Source organism: Stylophora pistillata, chromosome 7 (genome assembly GCF_964205215.1).
Source record: "Stylophora pistillata chromosome 7, jaStyPist1.2, whole genome shotgun sequence".
NCBI lineage: Eukaryota > Metazoa > Cnidaria > Anthozoa > Scleractinia > Pocilloporidae > Stylophora > Stylophora pistillata.
The window spans coordinates 7,954,351-7,980,473 of record NC_142525.1 but is presented as its reverse complement, the minus strand read 5'-3'; the positions used below and the strand labels follow the sequence as shown (position 1 = coordinate 7,980,473).

General features: G+C 37.0%; 1 protein-coding gene and 1 long non-coding RNA gene across 3 annotated transcripts in view; one reads left to right on the top strand and one right to left on the bottom strand.

Moving 5' to 3' along the window:
- Window positions 1–1,597: 1,597 nt before the first annotated feature.
- Window positions 1,598–6,213, bottom strand: LOC148726475 (uncharacterized). The gene is made up of 2 exons (XR_015989500.1): window positions 5,908–6,213; window positions 1,598–3,392 (listed from the first exon to the last, which is right to left on the bottom strand). It is a non-coding gene; the product is annotated as an uncharacterized LOC148726475 (long non-coding RNA).
- A 145-nt stretch (window positions 6,214–6,358) lies between these two features.
- LOC148726453 (uncharacterized) overlaps window positions 6,359–26,123 on the top strand; it is a 344,348-nt gene continuing 324,583 nt past the window's right edge. Inside the window, exons 1-8 of one of the 2 annotated variants that reach the window (XM_088727328.1) lie at window positions 6,359–7,416; window positions 9,603–9,907; window positions 11,536–12,371; window positions 13,155–13,337; window positions 13,848–13,910; window positions 15,538–15,831; window positions 16,740–17,033; window positions 19,767–22,847. In XM_088727328.1, the coding sequence (XP_088583454.1) occupies window positions 11,579–12,371; window positions 13,155–13,337; window positions 13,848–13,910; window positions 15,538–15,831; window positions 16,740–17,033; window positions 19,767–22,435 (4,296 nt within the window). In that variant the 5' untranslated portion in view covers window positions 6,359–7,416; window positions 9,603–9,907; window positions 11,536–11,578 and the 3' untranslated portion in view covers window positions 22,436–22,847. Of the gene's footprint in view, window positions 7,417–9,602; window positions 9,908–11,535; window positions 12,372–13,154; window positions 13,338–13,847; window positions 13,911–15,537; window positions 15,832–16,739; window positions 17,034–19,766; window positions 22,848–26,123 lie in introns of those variants that run through there. The other variant, XM_088727327.1, reaches the window with a different exon arrangement.

Here is a 26,123-nt window from a genome sequence, read left to right as displayed (position 1 = left end):
GAAACGTTAAAACGTTTGTAGACATCCGAGTCCTTTTTAAACACGACACAACGACCGTTGAAATTGGCTTGGTAACCTCGTCATGTTGGCAAACCAAGACTCGCGGGGGTACTAAACCTGAGGGGAACTCGGGCTTTACACGAAGTTTTGTTGACAAGTTGAGGTCTCATACATAATTTCACTACATAATTTCTTATTGTTTCATTTGAGAAGACATGTCAAAAACTCGGCCTTCGGCCTCGTGCTTTCATCTGTTTCTCGGTGTTTGGAACCCGTGATGAAGCACTCGCCTTCGTTTTTTATATATTACATAAAAACCTCCCTATGTTGCGAGGCAGTAGTCCGAAATGTACATCGTTTACTTGCACATATATGTCACATTCCCTTTCAGCAGTGTTTGGCATTTTGTCCACGGAAAATGGCTCAAAATGATAACATTTATCCTCTTTCAGTGCGCCTTGGTCGCCTTTAGGTCATATAATGCGTTGGGAAACAGCGATGAGACTTGTTCTTTAATTTCAAGCTAACCTCGGGAATAAGAAACAACATTGGGAAACCGCAATTCCAACCCAAGATAACTTAAGATAACTGAAATCGATTTATCCCGGCCAACATCTCGATTTTCCCCCTACCTCCTCATATGACCTCGATAAAACCAAATTTCTTTAAAATTAACTCCTTTATTCATTTTCACGGCTTAGTTGTCCTCAAAAACCTTGATCAGTGTGACTTATATCCATGTTTCCTTCCAGGTCTAACATGTGCACACTTGAATTTCTGCCAAGCGTGAAAATCCTTGATAGTTGCCTTAAACACATCACGTGACAGAGGGTGGGGTAACATGCATTTCTTTTCATTGTTCTTGGTCAGTTTTTCTCGCTGATCGTTTTTTAAATTGTGAAAACATTCAATTACAGTTGCACAATTTTTTTTTTCTTTTTTATTTTTATCACAGCCAGGTCCTTCAAATGCACCATGTCGGGATCTCCATGTATCTTCGGGGTACAACTATTGAGAGGAAGTCTTTTTTGTAATGCATGAAGTTAATATTACTCAAATGTCACGCACACCTGGAGAGTAAGAGACTTACTCTTCATTGAGTTCCTCGCGTGATAGCGTGCCGCTTAAAATGGTCAGCATTAGATTCCATCCACCAAAACTTCCTCGGTCGAGAGGGACTGAGGTGGAATACTTAACAACTTGCAAATCATAAACGAAGATTCTCGGAAATCCGCGCGGAGACATAACCGAACACCCGAAGAACAAACAGAAACAATATGGCGGGAATTTTAAAGCGTGAACAATTTGCCTGATGGTAGAGATGAGGATAATTTTGGATACATAACTTCTGTTGATGAGGCGTATAAACTCATTGCGGAATTGGAAACAGGATCGACGACGAAGTCTTCTTGCTTTAAGGCTGACAAAGGTTTCGGAAACACAGGTATGCCCATATATATTTGAAAGCGTGAAGTCGTGGTAGCTTGTATCACTCTCGTCCTTGCTCTACTGATCCTATCTTCCATCACAATTTAACAACAGATCAGTCGAACAGAAGTCACAAAATACTCTGGGAAGATCCACGAGACATTAAAGGTACAAAAAATTCCTTTTAATGGTGTGCCTTTCATAATTTTGGGAAGGAAAGTGTTCGATTGTCAGCACGGCAAAGATAGAAAAGCTGGAGAGAAAAGGAAACGAAAAGACGCAAAAGAAGTAGATGAAATATTGCACTGTACATACACATATATTTCTCATCCGCGACATTGGTGTTACTACTGTCACCTATGGCTTGTGAAACCGAAAGGTCAGATACACATCGATCACTGGGTCATATGACATTGATCTCAGAATACTTTTATGACAAACGCGATAACACTTCAATCTCGGCTAAATTGAAGATGGTTTAGAACTTACCAATTATAAAAACCTTTCACTGACGTATGCTGCTTACAAAAGAGAAAATAAACGCAATTCTACGCTTTTTTATTTCTATCAAGCTGTCGTATGTCGGCTCCTTATCTTTCAAGGCATCACGCAATGACACTTCTGTTTCTTCATATTCCAAAAAATTTACAACTTGAGAAGTGCACTATCACTCATCTTACGCTGATATACTTGTCTTTTACAGAAGGCTGGTCACAAAAATTTCGTGTTCAAGAAAAGATTTCTCGTTCAAGACACGCGGAAGTTTGACTGCAAAGTACAGATAAAAATGCGAGAAGTTTTATTTTTTGGAGCGCACAAGGTAGTTCCACTCATGTATTGACAGAACGAATTCGGTTTAATAAATCCGATAAGCGTTATCACTGTCCAAAATTCATGCTACATAATCACCTGCTTATTGACTGGAACGAAACTGGGTGGTCTCGTTTTTGATTATTCAAGGCACTTCGAGCTTCCTGATGTTTTTTTCTCTGTGTCTAGGACGTTAGTGTGGTCAAACAAAGCTAACACACTGCCAGCACCAAGTTGTCTTTTCATCTACGTAAACGCCGTGAATCAATTTTAAAACCTGACAGAAAAGTTGAATTGAAGCAGCGTGAAAAGCTTATTTGTGCACTGCATCAGAGGCATTCAGTTTACTGTTACAAGGCATCCATTTTTTTCCTTCAAATGTATGATTTTTAGTCTTTCAGATTCAAGAAGACAGCAAAAAGAGATGAGAGACTGCGTCTAGAAGTTTTCGAAAAGCTTTACAAGGGATCGCTAAGCACGAAAGAAGGATTTACATTGAACTAGCTCTCATTACAGACCATCAGAATCACTTTGTTGGCGAGGTAACTTAGTGTTCAACACGAATTAATGCAACGGTCAATGAAAAAAAGTACGCGGCGGGCAAGCCGGTCAAAGTGTGACATAAAAGTGCCTGTACATTTTTTGCCATGATTTCGTTTTCTTTGTTGTTGTTAAAGTACAATTTCAAGCATTCTCACAGTACAAAAAAATGGCAAAGGAGTAAATAACGTATAGGTGTGTATTACTAGGGCGTTCCCACTTGAAATAGCGAGCATTTTCACAGTTCGAGTTTTTTATTTCTATAGGTCGCTAGAATATCTCAACCCCTAGATGAGAAGATCATCAAGAGGATCCACGAGCTTGTTGCGGGGGGAGTTAAGGAAATATATGAAAAGAGACGGCATTTGAAAATCTTTGTGAAAGGGGTCTTGTTTCGAGATGATCAGCACAAGACACAAACCGACGATACTTCCCTAGGACATCTGACCTGCGCACGCACCTGTATCGAGCTACGGTTAAAAACCGCATTTCAAGAATTGACCCGGAAAATGTCCACATAAAAACAAAGTGGAGAAAAGTTTACAACGCTGATTCCTTTTTCTTTTTTCCCCACTCAGAACAAGTAAACACGCATATGGAGGTTCCAGTCAGGTCTGAAAATGGAAAAGAAGAAGGTGATCACTGCAAAATGAAGCATTAGGGTTCTTATTTATAGCGTATTGATTATGGTTTATCTGTGATCTTTGCCCCTCCTTGACGAGACATCCCTTGATTTTACCATACCGCTTTCTTTTGTTGTTGTTGTTATAGATGAGTTGGATGAGGAAGTAAGTCTCACTCAAGAGGGGGGAGAACAAGAGTGGGCAATCAACTCAAAGAGGAAATGGCAATGCCAAAAATGTAAAGATCACAGAATATCAAAACCTCAAAACTGTTTGGTTTAAATATCAAGAAATTAATGTTACGAGCAGCAGCCAGTTATTGGTAGAGTTTTATCAATTCCATCACATTATTAAATTCAGAGTTACCTTGTTTTGAGAGAAGGAAATTGAGGAGCTGTAATATACTTATCATCATGGCAGGACCACATAGTAAAATTTGTTTATAGAGACTTTAGGAGGAGAGGGGGAAGACTTGTGACAAGCTGGCTGATATATACATGAACTTTACCAAATGGGTTAAGTGCTCAGTATTTCAATCAGCTATGGCTCAAATTAAACTTTGCTTTAGCTTCAAGTTTATTCCTTTGTGTTTGCCTTTCTCTGTGTTTATTTTTCAAGTTAAGTTACACAAAAAAACACAAAAAAAAAATAATGCTTTTGAATATTAGGAGCCTGGCATAAGCAAGAAATCAAAGTTAATTTGGGTAATAAAGTTAATTTGATCTTCCAATGTTCTTTCATTTTAACCACTAATAAAATTTTCCATTTAAATTTGTCCTCTCCATTGTTTTGGATGTTGTATGTAAAAAAAAAAACAAACAATCAAACAAAAAACATTCAGCAACAACTGTCCTATGTTGTGGTAAATAATTTATCACAAAATACATGGTATATTAAGATTGTATTTACCAAAGTGACAAAGGCCTTTCACTGTCTATCCATAAATTAAAAGGGGAAATAATTTGTAAAATGTAAGCTAATGATGCTTAGATGAGAAAGCATCACAAACATTGATACATACCTTAGTAATCGGACGGATAGATTACTGTAATAGTATTTTATATGGTTTACCAGCTAGAGAATTATTTAAGCTCCAATGCTTTCAAAATTCGGCAGCAAGGATTATTTTTAATATCCCAAAGATGTGTCACATCACACCAGTTCTACGAGAACTGCACTGGTTACCTGTTCAGTTTAGAATACAGTTCAAATTTATCATGATCACTTTCAAAGCAATTAATGGACATGGTCCAATCTATTTACAAGATCTTGTTAAGTTGCAGCAGAATGGACCATAAAACTTAAGATCTAGTAATAAGGGTCTCATGCTGCAAGCACCAAATGCCATAACAAAGAAAACATTAGGTGATCGTGCTTACATGAGTGTAGCACCTAAACTTTGGAACAGTCTTCCTTATAAAGTGCGTAACGAGACTGATTTTAGAAAATTTAAAATTTTACTTAAGACTCATCTTTTTAATTTAGCCTTTAATTAGGATTGAATTGTGCATGGTTTAATAGTTTTTTAATATTTTTTTTTACAATTTTTTTCATTCTTTTTTGAGAATTTAGATAAGGTTTTTATTAGTTTTGTAAATTTGATAAGGGTCTTACTGTAATTTCTTATCTGATGTAATTATCATATTCTCTAATTGTTATGGGCATTTGATCATATGTAAATGGAATTTGCGCACTACAAATATTAAACTATTACTATTCTACATCTTGAGTGTATAATTAATCATCCAAGTGAAATAGGTTACTTGAAATCAATGTGAAAGATTTGTAAGATATTCAGACCCCTGATAACAATTACTGATGTGCTGATTTGTAGTATTTAAAGCTAATGATTTTAGAGGAAGTAGAGGAAAAAACTTCTGGATATGGAATTTTGTAGCAAACATCTGTTAAATCAGTTAAAAACTCTCTCTTATCATATTTCAAGAGTACATGATTGCCACACCAAAACCTTTTGTATTCTACATTGAACACCATGTGATGATTATGGTTTCAGTAATAAAAGCTGCTAACTTAAGAACTTTGCAAAAATATCTATGTACAAAGAAATAAATTGTGGTTATTTACTCCAGTAGCAGGTCAAACCATTCCTCTCTAATGGAAGTAACAGAAATTGTCATGATGGTCGTTTTGGTGGATGGAGAGAGAAACATCCACCAAAACCACTTTAATCTAATTTCATGTCTTATGATTTCATTATGAACGTTTGGTCAGCAACTGTGCATTATAAGAAATAATTAGCCAGAACGTAAACTGCTAATGTTTTGGGGAATATAATTCTTTTTCTTCCTTTAAGGTCTAACATTGGCCATAGATAAAATTCAAAAAGTACTGTTGTTGATTTTGATCACTGTTTTGGTGGATGTCCACGCCCGACATCCACCAAAACTACCAAATACCTTGGCACCTTTTAAATATCGGAAGTATCTGCCTAAAATTGCGCGAAACGTTTTATAATACTACCATGAAACAATAAATTAGTACTTACCATTTCTCGGGTGTAAAGTTTAGACGCAATTTTCCAAACAAATATTCCACTCAAGTCATCGGGATGAATCGACATGTTTTCGTAGCTTCCAAACTATCTATAAGTATAATACGTCATGAGGTGTCTATCATTCCATCTCAGTCCCTCTCGACCGAGGTGGTTAAAATAGGCTGGTCATGCAATCCTTTATCCCTACGCGGAAACGAAGCAGTTTCTTAGAATCCATGTTGCTGACTTCTTGATCAAGCCTTCGGTGTAAGCTCTGAGGAAAGGAGCAACTTCCAGTAGGACTTTCGTCTTATTATTAACAAGATTAATCACTGTGTCAGCCAAATTGTATATTGTCGAGTTATCATGTGTTTTGCCAAAACACTACCTGTGTGAGGTCATAAAATGCAGCTGTTTACGAGTTCCGCATCAGCGAGGAACGAGTGAATTATAAAAGGTAAGTTCTATTTTGACGCTGCTTTACTCTCGCTTTTGGGTAAAACTGTTTCGTTTCTCTTCTCTGTTGCGAAATTTGGCCATACTAGTTCGCTAAAGCCAAGCAATGAGTTGTGAACAATTAATGTAAGCTTTGATTAACGGGGAACCAAACATCAACCTTCGTTTCGCTTTCGGTTCACTGGTTGGGTATGGGAGACTTCTGGAATGTTCTTGGATCTTGTTAATATTCTATTTTCTGTAAACTTATTCAAGTTTTGAGGGATTTGTTTTGCGGTATTTTTTTGTATGTGGAATTAATTTGAGGTAGTTTACGCTGCTTTGATTATCTACTTAAAAGTTAGCTCGAAGAGTGGCAGCGCAAACATAATTTTAATTGGAGACTTGTTTACTATCAGGAAAACAACAATCATTGCTTTGTTAAAACGTTTGCAGTCGTCCTATTAATATGGATTTCTTTGAAAATAAGTAAATTCTTGCTCTAATGAAGTATAAAACGAAAAAGTCTTCAAGACAATGTGTAAAATATTTACCTTAGTTTCTTCGTTTGTGATACATGCAGAACTGTTGTCATTTACATATTGGATATTGAGTCAATTTTGGACAACTGATAACAAGAGAATTGATGCATGAAAATTTTGATTATTTGGAGAGCTTTCAATAGATTTGGAGTACATGTGCTGTACAAAGTTTTTAATTTTACCAAGCTCTAAGTTACTCACAAAAGTAGAGAGAAACAATTTAAGTTGGAAGGAAAAATACTACTGACGGTGTAAATTATAGATGATAATTGATAGTTGCTTAAACAGTTTTTAATAATTTTTTTAATCTTCATCTTTGGATTAGCTTCTGATGGAATATAAATCTACTTTTAATTATTAACCAGATAAGGAAGCCTTTACTCTGCTCCATTGCTGCTTTAGTGTCTCTGTAGTGATACAGTGGTCAAATGAAGAGCTGCAAACAACGAGCAATTACAAGAGGTTATCAATTTTGGGTGGACATGCATATTTCTTATGCAACATTTTGAGGGAAAACATAAAAACTGCTGCTTTTGCATCAAAGGTAAGAAAGCACTGAAATGCTCAGGAAAAAAAAATTTGTTAAACAAAACAAATGAAAGAAAAATGAAAGAAAAAGCAAGACCTGAAACTTTTTGTACACATACATAGGATATAAACCAGCATGATGTTATACCAGCCAACATTAAAATGGTGTGGGGGGATTCGGTTTTTCAAAATGGATCTCCCACAATGGGCTCAGTCACATAATGTGTATCAGTATAGTTTTAATCAGTTAACTTGACAAGTAAATTGCAAGGCAACTGGATTCAAATTTTGTGGAAGTTGTGCAGTGAGATTTTATAATAATGTGATTAATTTGCTCAAAGAACCATTGTCCATTTCAGATTGTTGCACCCCAGTTGGTTTACAATTATTATAATTTATCAAGCTGAAACAAAATAATTTTTGCCAATAGTGCATTTGGTAACCTTTCCACTGATATAATTATAGTTTATGTTGGTTATATTTTTAAATAGCATGTTGAGAATTTTTTTTACAAAGGAAACCCATGAAGGTCTATAGTATCCTTAAAAAAGAACACTGCAAAATGTTTGATGCATGTAGATTGCCTGCTAGCATTAATGTACTAACCCTTAGATTATAGTTGCAAACATTCAATTTTCAGTGGCATTGTCAGCCAGGTCAGGTTGTAATAATTCTCCTTGTCTCCATAAATTGTATAAATCGATGTTTTTCTCTTGGAATTTTGTTTGCAAAATTTTTATATTGAATGGATTGTTTGTGTAAATGTATCTTGTTAAATATAAAGTGTATTTGTTAGTACCCTTTTTAATCGTGTAGTTAGTGCAATATTTTGAATTGGTACTATATAGTGGAGCTTTTGTTTTGACAAATGACTTAGAAGTGAGAGCCTGTTTTAGTTGCAAATCCATGTGTTCAGGAGCAAAAAAACAAAAAGTTACAATTTAAACTTACTATCTGAACAACTCACTTGTTATTCTTTTATGGTGTATGCATATTTAATCATTAGATATAAACAATGGTTAATCTGCATAATAAATAAATTTTGTGTTGCCTTGTGTCTGTTTCGTAATAGATCGCAGGTGACATCAAAATGCAAAAAGAACAAAATTAGTGGTGCAGCCAAGTGTGTTACTGACATACTTCCCATGTTTTGTCATCTTCTGTGATCTATTACTGTACAGACCCAAGGCAAATGGAATCTATTTGGTTTTTTTTTATCACAAAGCAAAAATCTGTTAAGCATTAACACCATAACTCCATACTGTTCTGTTTACATTTTTAAGTTGTGACAAGGACAGTTTGTTGAACAATTTAGAGCTTTTTCTAGTTTCTAATCGGTGACATCATCTATGGGTTTGTTCTCAAATAGATTTAATTTATTAGATTCACCGACAGGCAGGGATACCGCAACAGCTTGGGCCAGTTACTGCGGGCCCAGTAAACCCACCCATCCCACCCAGGGGAGGACATCCATCACATAGTAATCCCATGTGTGGGAAATTAACGTCTCCTACCCCCAACCCTGCAGGAGACGGGACCTCCATTTATTCGTCCATATCCGAGAAGACTAGAATATCTAACCATTTCTTGATGTTATAGAGGAATCCTTGTTTACAATATTTGCCTCATCACCATAAGCAATTCAGTTTCTAATGGAGCTAAAAATAAATCAGTTCTGAATATCGAAAGGTCAAAGTACGATTGACTCGGCCAATGAATATGAGCCTGATGCATTGAATACTTTTTGTGCAGCACGGGTTTAAAAACTCAAAATTTTACATCGAATGTTTGAGCTCATTAGTGCTTTTGCCACCCAGAAATTTTGCAGTTTTTGATGGACTATTTCTCCTTGAATATTACACCCAAAGAGCTAAAAATTTCACCATGTACTAAGGTTTTCTAGCTCTTTAGCTGCCTGAAGTAAATTTGTATCTAACATGCTTCCTTCTTCACGCAAAGCGGTATGCAAATGAGCAAAAATGTAAACAATGATGTCAGCATGAATCCGCCTACAGAAAGGTAGCAAATTCTTCTCAATTATTTTAAGACCTTGAGTATTGGTCTGGCTGGGGCTGAAGAACCCTCAACCTCCCACACAACAGTCCATTGCACTATCCATTGGGCTAACTGGGCGGCAATCATAAGTAAGAACCAATCAAAATGAAAGTATAATTAGTTCATGTGTTTTTTTCTTCTTTGCAGTTTCAGAATATTCTGAACTCCGGTTCAGTTCCATTCCATCAGCTGCAGGTGTTTTGATACCTGACTCAACAGCAAGAACAGGTTTCTTTTGGATAGAACGGTTATTTTCCCAGTAGCTGGCTAAATTTCATGCTGTCTACCAGATTAGTCATGCCGAGTAGATTGGTGTGAACACAATCAGCCACACATCAAGTAAGTAGTGGTTTATCTGGTGGATGGTATTATTGATTCAATTCAGCAATAACAAGTACCTGAGAGTCTAATACAACTGCTGTTATCATCACCGAGGAGAAGCAACTTGAAAGGTGAGTGTTTATCTTACGTGTATTGACATCAATGAAGAAGTAAATAACAGTAAAGAAGACAAAAAGAAGAAAACAAATACATGTAGCCCTTAAGTGGGTGTGCTTGTAACATCCCAAAATACTGTATATGTTACCGTGTTTAGCAGGTATCGACACTGTGTACAATGTACAACGGTACTTAGCAGTTTATCAGGAAATAACCACCACTACTTGATTTTGATTTTTACTTTATATGGATACACCTGCATGTTATCAGTATATGACAACATTTACTTTTGTTGTATTTTTAAATTATGTAAACAAAGAAAGTTTGGAGATTTGATTGGTTGACAGTATCACTATTGTTAATCAGTGTTAGTGTGACAGAGGACAATAATGTTGATAGTGGGACATTGCACCAGAGTAAAGGTGCAATAGACAATTTTCAGAATAATAACAATCAATCATGAGCAAATGTTTGAATTGACAGAGTGAAAATCAAAAAATGTGGCACATGGTCAGAAAATTAAAAACCTTTATAATATTTACCCAGAGATACCTTACAGTGAACTTAGAAACGTGGTTAGGTTTTTTTTCCCAGACTTACCTCTTTATGCTAGAAAATTCACAAAAACTGAAACATGTGTTGGTAGCCATGAAATGTGGGAAATCAGTACCAGAAGTAGAGGCAGAGATGTGGCTTAAAACTAAAACTGAACCATTTTATTCAATTTTGAGCTCAATATGAAACACTTTTAAAAATCATCAATATGTATTTCAAAATCCAAGTAAACTAATTGCATTTCCTAGCTTAATTTTCAATTATCATTTCCCCCATGCAGTATGACTCAGAATTGGTTCAGGTTAAACTTATGATGAGTGGAAATAGTGTTGTTTTTGAGGATATAAAAATTAGTTAAAGGGGCTTTTCATTTCCACATGGAAAAATCGGGCTGAACTTTATAAAGGTAATTTTTCAGTTCATGTGGCACCTCTTAAAAAAAGTTGCTCTTAACTTGATAAACTAATGTTATTAGAGTTTGAGTTATACACATGTACTGATATTACAAATTCTATGAATTGAACTAACCTTTCAGTTGCCATCTTCTAAGCATTTATTACCTATCACTTTCCTTGGGTTTCTCATTTTTTCTGGACAGTTTTAGTGTGGCAAAATCGTTACTATTTGCAGGCTCTGCTTTATTATTAGCAGGGTTCGCGAATAGTTTCATAATTATTTCTATTACTGCTCTGAACAGACTTGTGTGCACAACAACTTGAGTAAAAGCATAGAGTAGCTGATCTCGATTTCACCAAAAATAATATTCAGGGAACTAAACCATTGTGTAGTTTTTTTTAGCTTGTTACTCAGTTATTGTTCACTGTTTTTGTACACTTTTGAAAAGCAGTGTTCAAAAGTGGATTTTTGGGACAGTTCATGTGGAGGGAGCATAATCTATTTACTACCAAAATCTTATAGGCGATTACTAGGTGTACAGCTGTGACTTTACTTTTTAATTTGTTAAGCTTGAGAATTCATTTTGTTTTCCTAATGATCTCAGTTTGACAGCTTTTCACCAATAACGTTTCTTTAACTTTTTTGATTATGGGTGTTGTAGAAATTGAAATCATATTTTTCTTTGCTGTAGGGGGAATAATTATAGTCTGTGAGGGAAAAATCAGCTGACAGAAATGCCAAAGGCAACACAGAAAACAAAAGGAAGACTAAAGAAAACCCTTGCAGACAAGAAGGATAGAAGACCACAGAAAATAGCAAAGGCTGCACACAAAGCAGGAGACGAATCTAGTGATGAAGGAGAAATTCCACCTGAAGTTAGAGTCAATCTTCCATCACTAAAGGACATTCATGCAGCGCTAAAGGATCCAAAGGATGTGAATCTGCCTGTTGACATTTTGTTACTAACAGCCAAGAACTATGAGTTCAGAGCTTGTTACATGCAGTTGAAAAACCCATTCAAATGCTGGTTTGGTGATGTGGGGTATGTTTACTTTGGAGAGATGGGTGACGGTGATGGAGAGAAATTGAAAGTTACTTTATTAAGATGCCACAGAGGTTCGGTGGGTCCTGGAAGCTCCCTGATAACTGTGAAAAATGCTGTCTCTGTACTGGGACCTAAAGCTGTCATTTCTGTGGGGACCTGCAGTGGCTTAAACCCTGAGACGACTAAGTTAGGAGATGTGGTTGTGTCTGCCAAACTAACAACTTATGCATCCAAGATAGTAGCAAGCTGTGGAGAGCAGTCAACAGGCATAAGAAGTTATGTGAGCAGAACTTTTCTAAAACTGATCAAATGTGCAGACCATGGATGGAAGGCACCTTTAAAAAACCCAGAAGCTCTAGACATCAATGTACATTGTGATGGAGAGTTTTTGAGTGGTCCAGAGCTGATCAGTGCTGAATGGCGAAGAGATGAACTGGCTAAGTCCTATCCATTGGCAACTGCAATTGAAATGGAGGGTGAAGGTGAGGTTATGTATTGATCTTGCTTCAACTGCACACCACAGACTCTTTGGATTCATAGCTGTTGGGTTTGTACCAGCTTTGAATCGTGAAGTGCTATAGCAAAGTTGAATCATTTTTTACTAGTGAAACAGGGTGCTCATAAATATTTGGGATGGGGCAGGTTTTCTGTTCTACATAGGAGACAAATTTAATATTCTGCAAAATTGTTTTTGCTATAATACCAGTATAGCCATCTGCAATCTTTGACTGTCTATATTTTTTAAGTTACAACATGCGATTGGTCATTAGATTCAAGCTTGATTCTCTAAATGTATTTGTTATCATCTGATTATGTGACTCAATGAGGAAGAGGTCAAGCTTTCTTTATTAAGCATTTGAATTTGTTACAGGCTCAATTTGTTACAGGCTAAAATCCTACAATTCCCCTTTTCTTTTTCTACTGCTAATGCAACAAGTACTTGTACCAAAATTACTGCTATTACAGGCAGCCAACTGTTTCACTGCTGAATTCTGTAAAAATTCTGTAATCAAGTAAGATGATTATACAGGTTCCTAGGAAATTTATTGTCGAATAAAGACAGAATATAGAAAGCAATTGAAGAGTGAGTGTCTCCTGACTGATTCACCAAATGAACTCTAAAACTCATACTGTGAATGTATTACAGTTTTAAATCTTTTAGACCTGAATACTCAGTGCAGTGTGTGGTTGAGTTAGACCATTTATAATTATTTTACAAAGTTGTTCTTGAGTTTAACCAATGCCTTTTACACTTATATATTCAGGTATTTTTGCTGCTGCATTTGATGACCAGATTGAATGGCTGGTAGTAAAGGGAATTGCAGATTTTGCTGATAGCACAGACTGCACATCAGAGAGCTGGAGACCTTTTGCAAGTGTGATGGCTGCTTCAGTTGTTGCAAATATCTTGAGTGATCCTGTTGTGTTTCGGGGATGGCCTCATAAAGGTGATTGTGATTTTGTGACTGCCATTAATTCACACCTATAATCATATCATGAATACTAAAGAAAACCCTTCAGATATGAGGTTAGAAAACTATAACCATAATTATCATCAATACTAAAGAAGACCCTTAAGATATGAGGTTAGAAACTATAATCATATCATGAATACTAAAGAAGACCCTGAAGATATGAGGTTAGAAAACTATAATCATATCATGAAAACTAAAGAAGACCCTTAAGATATGAGGTTAGAAAACTATAATCATATCATGAATACTGAAGAAGACCCTGAAGATACGAGGTTAGAAAACTATATGCACACCAAACAGAATAGTTTTGACTCCCAGGCTGTCATTGATGATGTCTGCTTTCAAGTTGGCGTGTTACTCGCTGACTCTTTGTTGGCAGATTGGAGACCAAAAAATTGGTGAAGATCATGCTTCCTTCTACATGACTGTACATTTACAATTGAACTGTATCTCATGTTTAATTACTTTACTTGTTTTTATAAGGTGGAAAGAGGAAGTCATCAAGTGAGTCACTGGACCAGGACAAAAAGCGTACAAAGCTGGAAGGTATTTATGGCAAGGACTTTAGTTTATAATTTCTATATTTTGTAGTTTCAGACTGGAGGCCTTAAAGCCATTGCACAGTTTCCATAAGATCCAAGGCTTTCCCTAAATTATCTCAAAAAATAAAGTTGTACAGTAAATCATATCACTTGGCACAGATGAAAAGAGTGTTAATTTCCTTATTAGATTTTGCATTTAATCAGTCTCGTGTACCGGAACAGTAGGCTCACCATAAGGCATTATTCACCGCAGTTCGTGAAATGAGCCCACACTCATATATTATGACATTATGACTGAACAAAAGAGTAATGAACAAAAGAGTAACATCAAGTCCATTTTCTATGCTCGTTGAACTCTTTGCATTACTTTGCTCTCATCTCATTCACCTCTAATTTGTTTAGCCAAAAGATGATTCTTCTTTTCTTAATTCTGCACAATTCCTTGATCCATGTACACTACAATTCAACTCACCTAAGATGTCTTCTACTCTTGATTTCTTGAACCAAACTGGATCACATATAAGCTGCTGCTCATTAACCGTAAAGTTTAGAACTCCAACTGCTTTAGTGTTCCTCTCACCTTGTTCCAGTAAAACAGTCGAGCAACACTTTGCAGGGCTGGGTAGGTGGCTATCATCATTTTCAGGAACAAGTTTCCCATCAGTGTATTTGTATCGATTACTTTCAATATAACAGAACAGAGGTTTGCTTTCCTTTACACCTATCTTAGGTTCAAGATCCTTTAAGATACTGCAATGCTTACGTCTAAATCGGTCATGGTTTAGCTCTGAACACTCTGAATCAACAAAAATCACAACCAATCCAGATGTGTTATAGAATGGACTTTTCTTGATGATACTGCCCAACTGAAAACATTTTGATTTTGAATTTGGTTTTGTAAACTCCACTTGATATTTCCCAGCATCAAAGTTCTCATTTGGAATAAGTCTGCAACTTGTTATGATAAAGTACTCACTCCAATCAGGGTTTTGGACCTTACGCTCATAAATCAAACATCCCCAGCCAACAGCTCCAAAGTATTTCATTTCACTGGGAAATGATCACAAGCTATATATAAGAGCCCTAACCTTGTTCAACAAACTCTCCCAATGTCATCACTGTAGGAAATGTAAAGAGTTAACTAGGGTGTGAAGGTGTAATATCATTTGTCAAGAAAAAAATTAAAATTCTCATGCGTGTGTTTTTTTCTACTTTTCAATCACATTTGATTGCAATTACCTCTTAAGTTGATTAGTAGATTAAACTCAAGACTTTGAACTTTTAGCACGTTTGAATACAACTGGGCCATGGAAACAATATGAAAATCATTGACAGTGTAAATCCCCTTCTATCAATACTATTTGTGAAACCTTAACGGATTTACAATTACTCTTGTTTTAGAGTAGGAATAACATGATTGAACTACTTGACATTCATCAGAAAAGAATTTTAAAGACCTATTACACTTTAATAGGTTGACCTGGCAAACGAACCACTGTTTTGTGAAGACCTTCTGTATTTTTATTACTTGTTGAAATGATTAATTTACATGTTTATGTGTTTTAATTAGTTACCATGAGTGTTCTACTTTCATCAGAGGCAACATTTAAAAGAAACATTATTTTGCCCAGGTTTACCTGAGAAACCAACCATCACAAATACAGAGAGTGAAGTTGACAATGATTTCACTCTGACCTGGTCAGAAGTAGTGGCTAACAGCAGTAATGGCAGCATTAAATACCGTCTGGAATGGAGGAAACAACCCATAAGAGGATCCACACAACTGGTTCAACAGGGAAACATTGTGGAAACTCAGTACAAGATAATTGGTCTTGAGTATGGCGCAGAGTACGAAATGAAGCTGTTTGCTGTCAATAGACAAGGAGAGAGTGAGCCAGATGTCAGAACATTTAAGACAAAGAGTGGTATGTACTGTACATGTACATTTATTTAAACTTGTCACTTAATGTTTGGTGGAATTGTTGAAATGAAATAAATTAATAGTGTTGGGTCTTAAATCCAGTAATAGCACAGCTTTTACTTAAAGACAAAGAACTGAGAAACCTTGTGACAACAGGCTTAATACTCATGCTGTGGCTCTCATATAAGAAAAGAGAATGATTTGCCCAACATTTTTTCACTATGGTCACCTTTGATTTGTTTGTAAATGACACTGATATTAGACTTATGATTAATTTTGGATGCTGGAAAGAGTAGTTTATCAATCTTTCAGTGATGTTTCTTGTTGCATCACTTAGTTGAATTTTTTTGTTGGTATTGATTACCAACCAATGATTTTGAAAATGTATGCCTCTGAAAGCAAACACCTCAATGATCATGACATAGAATTAAACATCTTTTGTCTGAGTATTTCGATTCAGAGATTACACCCAAATTATTTGCTTTACTATACTTGTACATTTCAGTACCAATCATGATACTTGTTGTCTTACTTTGAAGTAACATGTTGAGTTTAGATATAACTTTGTGAACTTTATGTCATGATTTAATATTTTGGGATAGATGTTTATTGAGTAAATTATTCCAACTTTGTACCTTTTCAGTGAATTTGCAAGAGGAGTGGGTAACAATGACTTCTCCGTTTTTGCTGCCCCACCCCCCTCTCTCCTCTACTTAGAAGAAAATCAGGAAGTTGCCTAATCTCAGAGAAGTAATTGAAAAAACTAAAAAGCCCACTTGTTTATTTAAGTGGGGGGGGGGGGGGGGTGTTGCTAGGGAATTTAAATTTATTACACACAGCGATGAATCTAGTTACAGTAAGTATTTCACTTTCATCAGAGACAAAACTATAAAGAATTATTATTTTGAACAGGTTTACCTGAGAAACCCACCATCACAAATGTAGAAAGTGAAGTTGACAAAGATTTCACAGTGACCTGGTCAGAAGTAGAGGCTTTTAGCAGTAATTGCAGCATTAAATACCGTCTGGAATGGACGAAACAACCCAGGACACAATCCACAGAACTGGTTCAACGGGGAAACATTGTGGAAACTCACTGCGAGATAACTGGTCTCGAGTATGATGCAGAGTACGAAGTGAAGCTGTTTGCTGTCAACAAACAAGGAGACAGTGAGCCAGACGTCAGAACATTTAAGGCAAAGAGTGGTATGTACTGTACCTTAACTTTGAGTAGAATAGTTGCAAATGAAATAAATAAATAAGTAAATAAATAGTTGGGTTTTAAATCGAGGAGTAACACTGCTTTTCGTAAAACAAAGAATTGAGAAACTTTGTGACAATAGGTTTAACATTCATACCGCAGCACTTGTAAAAGAAAAGACGATAATTTGCCGCCAAACTTTCTCGAACACGCCTGAGGCCCATATTGTGAACTTGAAGTCATGATTTAATATTTTGGCGTATATGTTTACTGTAAACATTTTTTCAATTATGTACCACCTCATTGTAGGCCAGATCTATACCAAACGTTTTCTGAACTTATAGGCCACCTGCAAGTGACATTAGTTGATCTCCCCTAAAAATTCTACAACCCTTCGTTAGCTCCACATGCATAGTTCCTCCTTTGCCAACTATGCCTATGATATCCATTTTTAGCACTCCTTCAACATTCCTCTAGGTAATATCTCCTGCCTAGTTCCTCCCTGGGAATCCATACAAATTACTTCTCGATCTTTTCAACTCCACCTCCACTCTCCTCGTACTAAAAAAAAAAACCAAAAAAACAGCAGGTTGCAAGGTTTCAGAGAAGTAATTAAAAAAAAGTAAAACATCCTCTGGTCTATTCAAGGGGGTGGGGGAGGGGGAGGGGAGGCCTCTGTCGCTAAGAAATTCGAATTCATTACGCACATCGCTGAATGTAGCAACGCTCCGCCTTGAAATGGTTTTTAACCAGATTTTTCACCTCGACTGTACTCCCAAACTAGATGAGAACGGAACCAATTGTCACAGCATCTGTTTCAACATTTGTCGTTTGATGATGTAAATATTTCTCTAAGAGCCTGGGACTATTCAGGCAAATAGGTTGACTTAAGGAGGGCAATAGAAAGACTAATATGTTGACAATTTTGTTGCCAAATGCAGATTTTGACTTTCCCATGAAGTTAGGTAAACTTCAAAACTTCAAAAATGGTTTTAAAGTATTTAGAGTAAAAAATCTACTCTTAACTCCACCTCGGCGGCCTTCTTGATCTCTAAAGTAGCGGCTAAGTCGCAACGCTATTCTACTTACGAATTGGTGTTTTAGGTTAAGTGTATCCATTACCTTAAGGTCCCGGATTGGTCACGAATCAGAAAAAGAAATCTGCTTAAGCGTAACCAGGTCAGAGATATCGTGCACTCGAGAGATCCTCACTGACTTATATTTAAACTCAAGAGAGTGGTTCTTACCAGAGATTCTGAATTAGGAAAATCTGGTTTTGCAAAATTGACGGAAATATCTATTTCTGAAATTAGTTACGAGGGGTCTTAAGTGTGACGGAGCTTGAGAAATGTAGATTTTTCCATCTTTCGTGGATGTAAGCGACTTAACATGACTGGTCAAGCGTCCTTAATAATGCGTCTCTCAACCCCTGTCAACTTATTCTGACAGCACTCCACTCCCCTCTCAAGGCTAACTTTTTCATGAAATCCATTGTAATTGTTACCAAACTTATCAAGCGAAAGGGGAAGGGAGAGATTTGTTAACAATTATTACGAATTACAACCTACCTTTAATTTTCGTGCGATTTTATTGGATACCTAAGTTATCAGGCAATAACTCCCGTCTGCGTCGATACTTGTCTTCTGATTGTTTCCGTCAGAAAGAAACAAAGCTAGTGGAAAAAAAAGCCTGCTCCAAAGTTTTCCCTTTTTATCTCTGTTTTTTTTTTTTTTGTACACAAGAAAAACACACTCCTTTTCTTGAGTCCAGTGATAGTGGTATTAAAATGCTGGTTGCATATACTCATCCGCCGTCCAATCAACTCTGGCTTTTTAAGAGCGGTTTTCGCGCGATATGAAAATTAACTGAAGGATTACAAAATAAATAGACCATTTTCTGGTTTGCTGGCTGATAATCTTCGTGGCTCGGAGACTGCTCGAATGATGTTACATTTTCCCTCGAAACTTCACTTCTAGGCCTTTTAACATAGACTGAGGGAAACGTTACCAAATGAATGCTAATTGCCTGAGACAGAAGGTATTTTTAAATTAATTTTGGTAGTTGCCCCAGGCAAGTACCAAAATTTAGAAAACGTCAAAATAGGGTACTTCTTTGCCTAAAAATTCTCTAATTTCTTTGATGGCAAACGTTTTTCAACAGGGTTGCTTTCATTTCTTTGACGTTGTTGTACAAAAATAAAACTAAGTGAAAACTGAAATGGCTTTCTACGAACGTGCGGAACAGCGTGCGTTATTGATCTTCTTATTTCTGAAAGCACGCGTCAAATTGATCCTCAATTTAACTCGGCAAATATTCACTCTTTCAGACAGTCTCTCAGTAGTGGACAGTGTCAGCTGATATACCAGCCGCCCGAAAGGGTTTGTTTACCCTATGATATACTTGACTTTTAAGGGAGGAATAACGCGTTAACGAATCAACCTTTTCTATCCTTTCAAAAGGGATGGATTTGTCATCTGATAGATACAATAGACACTTTTCAAGCACTCAACTCTGTGCTAGTTAATCTCCCTGTGCTGAATTCAATAGAAAGTATCTAAACTGCATTTCCCTCATGTTCACATTATTAATAAGATATTTTCCTTTCCCTTTTGTTTAGCCGTAAGTCCCTACAAAACAGCTTTAAAAGTTCAACCTTGTGGAGTAAGAATTAAAGTACTTAAACTGTTCTCCTCGCGTTCTTGTTATTTATTAAATCATTTCCCTCTTTTATCCTTCAGCCATAAGTGTCTACACTACAGCTTTAAAGACTTCCATTAGAGACCAAACGAAGTTCCAACCCAAACTGCTAGCCTCTCACACCATTTCCAACGCGAAAACAGATGATATATTCACTAATCTTCTCATACAACATGGAAGAAAAGGCCTCACCGGGATTGACCAGAGATATTCAAGAAGATCAGTGCTCGAATACTACGGAAAAGCCAGCGGTACTCCAGTAAAGCATTGCGATGAAATATTCCTCGGCATGAGTGAAGATCGGGAGGATCCTAATTCTATTCTTGTCGTTGGAAAAGCAGGGATTGGGAAATCTCTGTTTTGCCAAAAGTTAACTCGCGATTGGGCCAACAACAATTTATTTCAAGCAAGAGAAAACACTAAAATTCCAAATTTCAAATTTGCATATTTACTTACTTTCCGTCAATTGAATTTGCTTAAGAAAAAGCGTGTGACCCTAAGAGAAATCTTAAACTTTTCTTCAATATTAGATGACGTTACATTTGAGTATATTGCAAACCATCCCGAAGAAGTTGTGATTATCCTTGACGGCTATGATGAGTATTCCCAGAAAGATTACATCGCTGGAAACTCGGGGAAAAAATATCAGAATGACGCTAGATGTCAAATGCCGGTTGCCGCATTATGTTCAAAACTCATCAAGGGAGAGATACTGAAAGGCTCTGTCGTTGTTGTAACCTCGCGGCCTGATGAATCGGATAAGCTGGGAGGAATCCGTTTTAAACGGTACGTAGAAATTGTGGGATTTTCTTCACAACAGGTTAAAGAATACATTGAAAAGTACTTCAAGAAAAACGAAAATATGAAGAGCGCTGTGCTTGAACATGTCATGAAGAATGAGAACCTAGTCAGTTTTGCTCATATTCCTATGCTCTGTTATCTGTTGTGCTTCGAGATGGAGTATACTCTAAACGAAACAAGAAATCCTCGTGACCTTCCTGTCTCAACAACCGACATTTACACAAAACTTATTGATATTTTTGAACTTAAGCACTGCTCTGAGTCAGAATACAGACGCAAAGAAATTCCTAACAAATTCAAGCCTCCTCCAGTCATTAAAACCACATTAGAGAAGTTATCAAAACTAGCGGCTAAACTTCTGCTTGAAAGGAAGCCGACTTTTGATGAAAGCGAGATAGAAGGCGGTTTTAAGTTGGAAGAAGTCAACAAACTGAAAGGTAGCGGTCTTCTTTACTGTGGTCAGCCTTATAGGACTGGTTCGATCAGAACCACGAAACACTTCAGCTTCACACATCTCACTGTCCAAGAATTCTTAGCCGCCCATTGGTTTGTAAAGGAAAATTGTATTCCAGTCGAGAAATGCTCTGAAATGGTTTTCCAATTCATGGCTGGCATTTTGTCAAGTGAGGGAAAAGAGGAACTGATGGAAAAGTTGTTGACCAGTAGTCAAGTGTCAGGGAGTGATACTGGATTTCTGAGAGCAAAGTGTCTGAGTGAGTATCAAGACAAAGAATTCGCTAAAACGTTTATCAGGAATCATCCGCAAGCGATCAGTAGTTCAGATGGCGTCATGCATTTTGATGGTTTATCAGATATAGACAGCATTGCATTATCATTTGTGTTGGACATTATCAGTGAACTAAACAAAGAGGAAGCTGGAGAGGCACAACACAAATGTTCTGATAAGTTCGTCCCAGTTAAGAAGTTGAGACTTTATATTTCCCACCTAACAATGTCTGGAATACAACGAGTCTGTAATTCACTGATCAATGAACACTCTCTTGTGTCTGAATTGAATATAGGAGGACGATTCATTACAAGAGGATCAGTCACTGATACCGGTGTTGCCAGTCTATGTGAAGCTTTACAGCATCCAAGCTGTAAGCTAACCACACTACATCTGAGTAGTCTTGAGATCACTGATACCGGTGTTGCCAGTCTATGTGAAGCTTTACAGCATCCAAGCTGTAAGCTAACCACACTACTTCTGAGAAGTCTTAAGATCACTGATACCGGTGTTGCCAGTCTATGTGAAGCTTTACAGCATCCAAGCTGTAAGCTAACCACACTGCATCTGGGTGAACTTCAGATCACTGATACCGGTGTTGCCAGTCTATGTGAAGCTTTACAGCATCCAAGCTGTAAGCTAACCACACTAGATCTGAGTGATAATGAGATCACTGATACCAGTGTTGCCAGTCTATGTGAAGCTTTACAGCATCCAAGCTGTAAGCTAACCACACTACATCTGAGTAGTCTTCAGATCACTGATACCGGTGTTGCCAGTCTATGTGAAGCTTTACAGCATCCAAGCTGTAAGCTAACCACACTAGATCTGGGTGCTAATGAGGTCACTGATACCGGTGTTGCCAGTCTATGTGAAGCTTTACAGCATCCAAGCTGTAAGCTAACCACACTAGATCTGGGTGCTAATAAGATCACGGATACCGGTGTTGCCAGTCTATGTGAAGCTTTACAGAATCCAAGCTGTAAGCTAACCACACTAAATCTGGATAGTCTTCAGATCACTGATACCGGTGTTGCCAGTCTATGTGAAGCTTTACAGAATCCAAGCTGTACGCTAACCAGACTAGATATTCGGTTTAATTATAGTATTAGTAAGTTAAAAGAAAAATCTGTTCAAGCCATAGTGGAGAAATACAGACCAGGTTTTGAACTTACAATTTAGAAATATCGCTATTTAAAGCACTTTCTGTAAAAGTGGGAAGCAGCGTCAAACTAATCTACATCATTAGCTTACAAGAGATCTCGCCAATTTATTTTAATGATCTTAATTTTAAGCTAAATCTTAAAAAAGGAACAGTTACGAAATGGTTGGAAACAAAATATTTTGAATCATTACTTGATCATAGTAGAACTTTATGGTAAAAGGCTGTCGTGAAAGCAGCTTGAAGCCTGAAAACGTTAATAGTTTTTGTGGACTTAATAGTTTATTATTATAGGTACTCAAAGTAACTTTTGTAGATCTTTTTTTCTGGGTCAACGAGAGTTACAAAGTACTTGAACTGTTATAGCTCAATGTGAGTAAAATAAAACGATTGTTGTAAATAGAATCGCATTGAATAAAGAATTTGTTGATAGGTTGCTCGCTGGGAATATATTGCTTTCTATACCTTTGGTTTGTGGGTTTAATTGCCTGAACCTTTTTACTTTCAAGATCTGATTGTAAATTCTCCCCTCTAGTTGATACACATTTCCTAGTTAATTAGTTACGAGAATTTGGTGTTAGATTTGTAGTACTAAGTGTTAAATTCTCATTACCTGTTTGCCAGATAATATATGGATATCATAGGGAGAAGTTACATGTTAATCACTTCTGGCATTTTCTGAAAAAAGGCTTGTTTTCTTGCACTTACTCGATTTCGAACTCATTCTTGAGCCATTCTTGAACCGAGCCAATTATTGCAAAGATAGGTTGCGGGATTAAATTTTTTATTGCGTGAACCAAGCCAATTTATCGTACAGGTTTATGCCTTCAGTAGTTTTTCGTTTTTGCATGCACCGTTATATGAAGTAAAACCGATGGAGAGTGCAGATCACGGTTGAAGTGAGCGCTAACAGGGAAGTTTTAATTATTTAGTACAAAAATCGCTCTCTAGGCCATGGTGACACAGACTTCAGATTCCACGTTGCCCTGTATATGCTACGTAATAGATTGCAGATTACGTCAAAATGTGAAAAGGAAAAAAAGTTAGCACACTAGGCTCAGTCGAGTGTGTCACTAGCGGATGTGAGAACCGCGTTCCAAAGGCCTTTACCCTCAGTTCCCACCTCAAGCTCCACCCCTCCACCTAATTAAGTTAGTGACGAGCTTTTGTTCGGCTTAGATAACAATCAAGTATGCGGCATGGTCCTGGTCGATTATCGAAAGGCTTTCGACATGGTGGACCATAAACTATTGTTGCGCAAGTTGGAGCTGTACGGTATAGTTACCCGGGAGCTTGCCTGGTTTCACTCTTATTTGTCGGATCGGAAGCAAATTGTCCGTGTAAATTGGAGTGAGTCAAGCGAAGCTTTGATGTTGCATGGAGTCCCTCAGGGCAGTATTTTAGATCCTTTATTTTTCATTTTGTTTATTGACGATTTGCCTTTGTATAAAAGTGCTCAGTTGGACCTTTACGCAGACGATATGGCTGTCAACGCTTTTGCGGATGTGAAAAACTTAGCCAATCTAAGTTCCTCACTAAATAAGTCTGTCTCTGAAATTCAATTTTGGGCTTCAGCAAATAAGCTCCCCTTAAATGAAGACAAGACTAAAGTACTCACGATCACTGGGAAAAGATGTGTGGCTGATATAAATGGAAGTGACATAGCTGTTACTGTAAACGGAAAACAGCTCAATAATGTGGATTGTGCTACCTTATTAGGAGTAGAAATTGACAGCAAATTGTCATTTAATGAACATATTGAGAAAGTATGTAAAAAGATGGCCTCTAGAATGGCAATACTGCGTAACATTCGAGCCTGTTTACCTCTTAAACAGCGACTTCAGTTTTATAATAGCATTATTCGCCCTGTTATGTCTTACGCCAACGTGGTTTGGGAAAATTGCGACAAAGAGTCGGTTTATTGGGTCTTAAGATTGCAAAAACGTGCGGCACGAGTTATTTCTTATGCCGATCGCACGACACCATCAGTTGCTTTGTTTAACAAGCTAGGTTGGATTCCGTTTTATGAGCAACATGAGATAGATAAATGCATAATAATGTATAAGCGAATTAATGGGCGTTTGCCGAATTATCTTAATAAACACCTAATTCTGAATAATAAGAGGCACTCCCGCAACACTAGATATTCAAGCATTAATGCTGTTTGTCCTAAATACAAAAGAGAATCAGAGAGAGGACGCTCTTTCGCTGTTTCGGCTACAAGACTGTGGACTAGTATACCTATTGAAATTAGGAAATTAGATTCTACAGCATGCTTTAAAAAGAACATGTTTGCCAAGATTTTTAAGGAACAACAATGTTTGAAACATTTTACTATTTAATAATATCTTCTCAATTGAATCTTGTCTTATTTGAAATGCTTATTTGAAATGTTTACATATTTTAGCTTACATATTTATCTGATTATATAGTTGTGTAATCTGTGAGGGCCACAAGTTTATTAGCCTCTGGCTATTAAGTGTTACCCTCTACCCTCTTTAAATAAAAGCTTTCATTCATTCATTCATTCATTCATTCATTCACCCCCAACTAAGGGAAAGGCCCTGGGAACGAGGTTGACTGATGTGACTGTAAATAATGGCGTAAGAGTGGCCTAATGCAATTATTCTCACTTTCAATTCATTCCCGATTGATCCTGTCCATGTTTTCTTTTCTTGTCGGCACGTTCTTTTCCTTTCTTGTTTTTCCATGGGACATTAAACCCTCAGGTCAGTATTTTAGGAAAAGCCGTCAGTGATTAGGAAAAAAGAGAAATTCTTCAAAACTGAATGAAACAAGAAAGAGGGGCAAAATGTGAGGGCGAGCAATGACTGTTGTCAGTATTTATGTGAGAGGCTTAAGATAAGACAGAATACATATATCTTATTAACCAAGCGCGAGGGCCCTACGGGGAGAATATCGGCCGAGGTCTTGACAGTACGGACCGAGGGCCGATATTCTTCCAGTACGGTCCAGAGCAAGCGTGGTTGATAAGAGATTTATTATACGATTGAAGTTTAAAGGGACACAAGTGCAGTATCATTCGGGACCATTCAGGACAGTGCCCGGTCTAATACTGAGAGAATATTGACCGGCAACAGAGCATTTTGATTGGTTGATTTTAGTTATTGGCCCTCTGACTGACCGAGTCATGTAATAAGTTTTTATTATTTTCTTTTCTGGCGGTGTGTGGTGGGGGAGGGGAGGGGGTATTTCTGTCAGGTAACGCTTGCCTGTTTAAGCGTCTGTGCAACTAAAACACTGAGTAACTTCAAAGTACCTGTCCACCTCATTTACACGAGTCGGGAGGCTTTAAAGAACGAGGCATAACACAATAGACGCTATTCTTATTTAATGAGGTGTAAATTAGTGGTCGGGTATTCTGCAGTTTAGCCCAAAATACAAAGAAAAGTAAAAGAACGGTTTATTTCAGTGATGGGTTCTCTGCAGTCGTTTAGGAGGTTCACCATCCACTGGGTTTTTTAGGAGTATTTCCGTTCATTTCCAAAGAGAATACGTCAGAGAAATAACCTTAACCGTCCATTGAAATTTTGATAACTTTTAATTACAGTTACTGACTAATTTGACACGAAGATCTACTTTCACCAACATTGTCACCGCAGTGCACGCTAAAGTATTTGAATTTTGTTTTGTTTTGTTTTGTTTTTTATCGTAGCCACTTCCTTCCAATGCACCGTGCTGGAATCT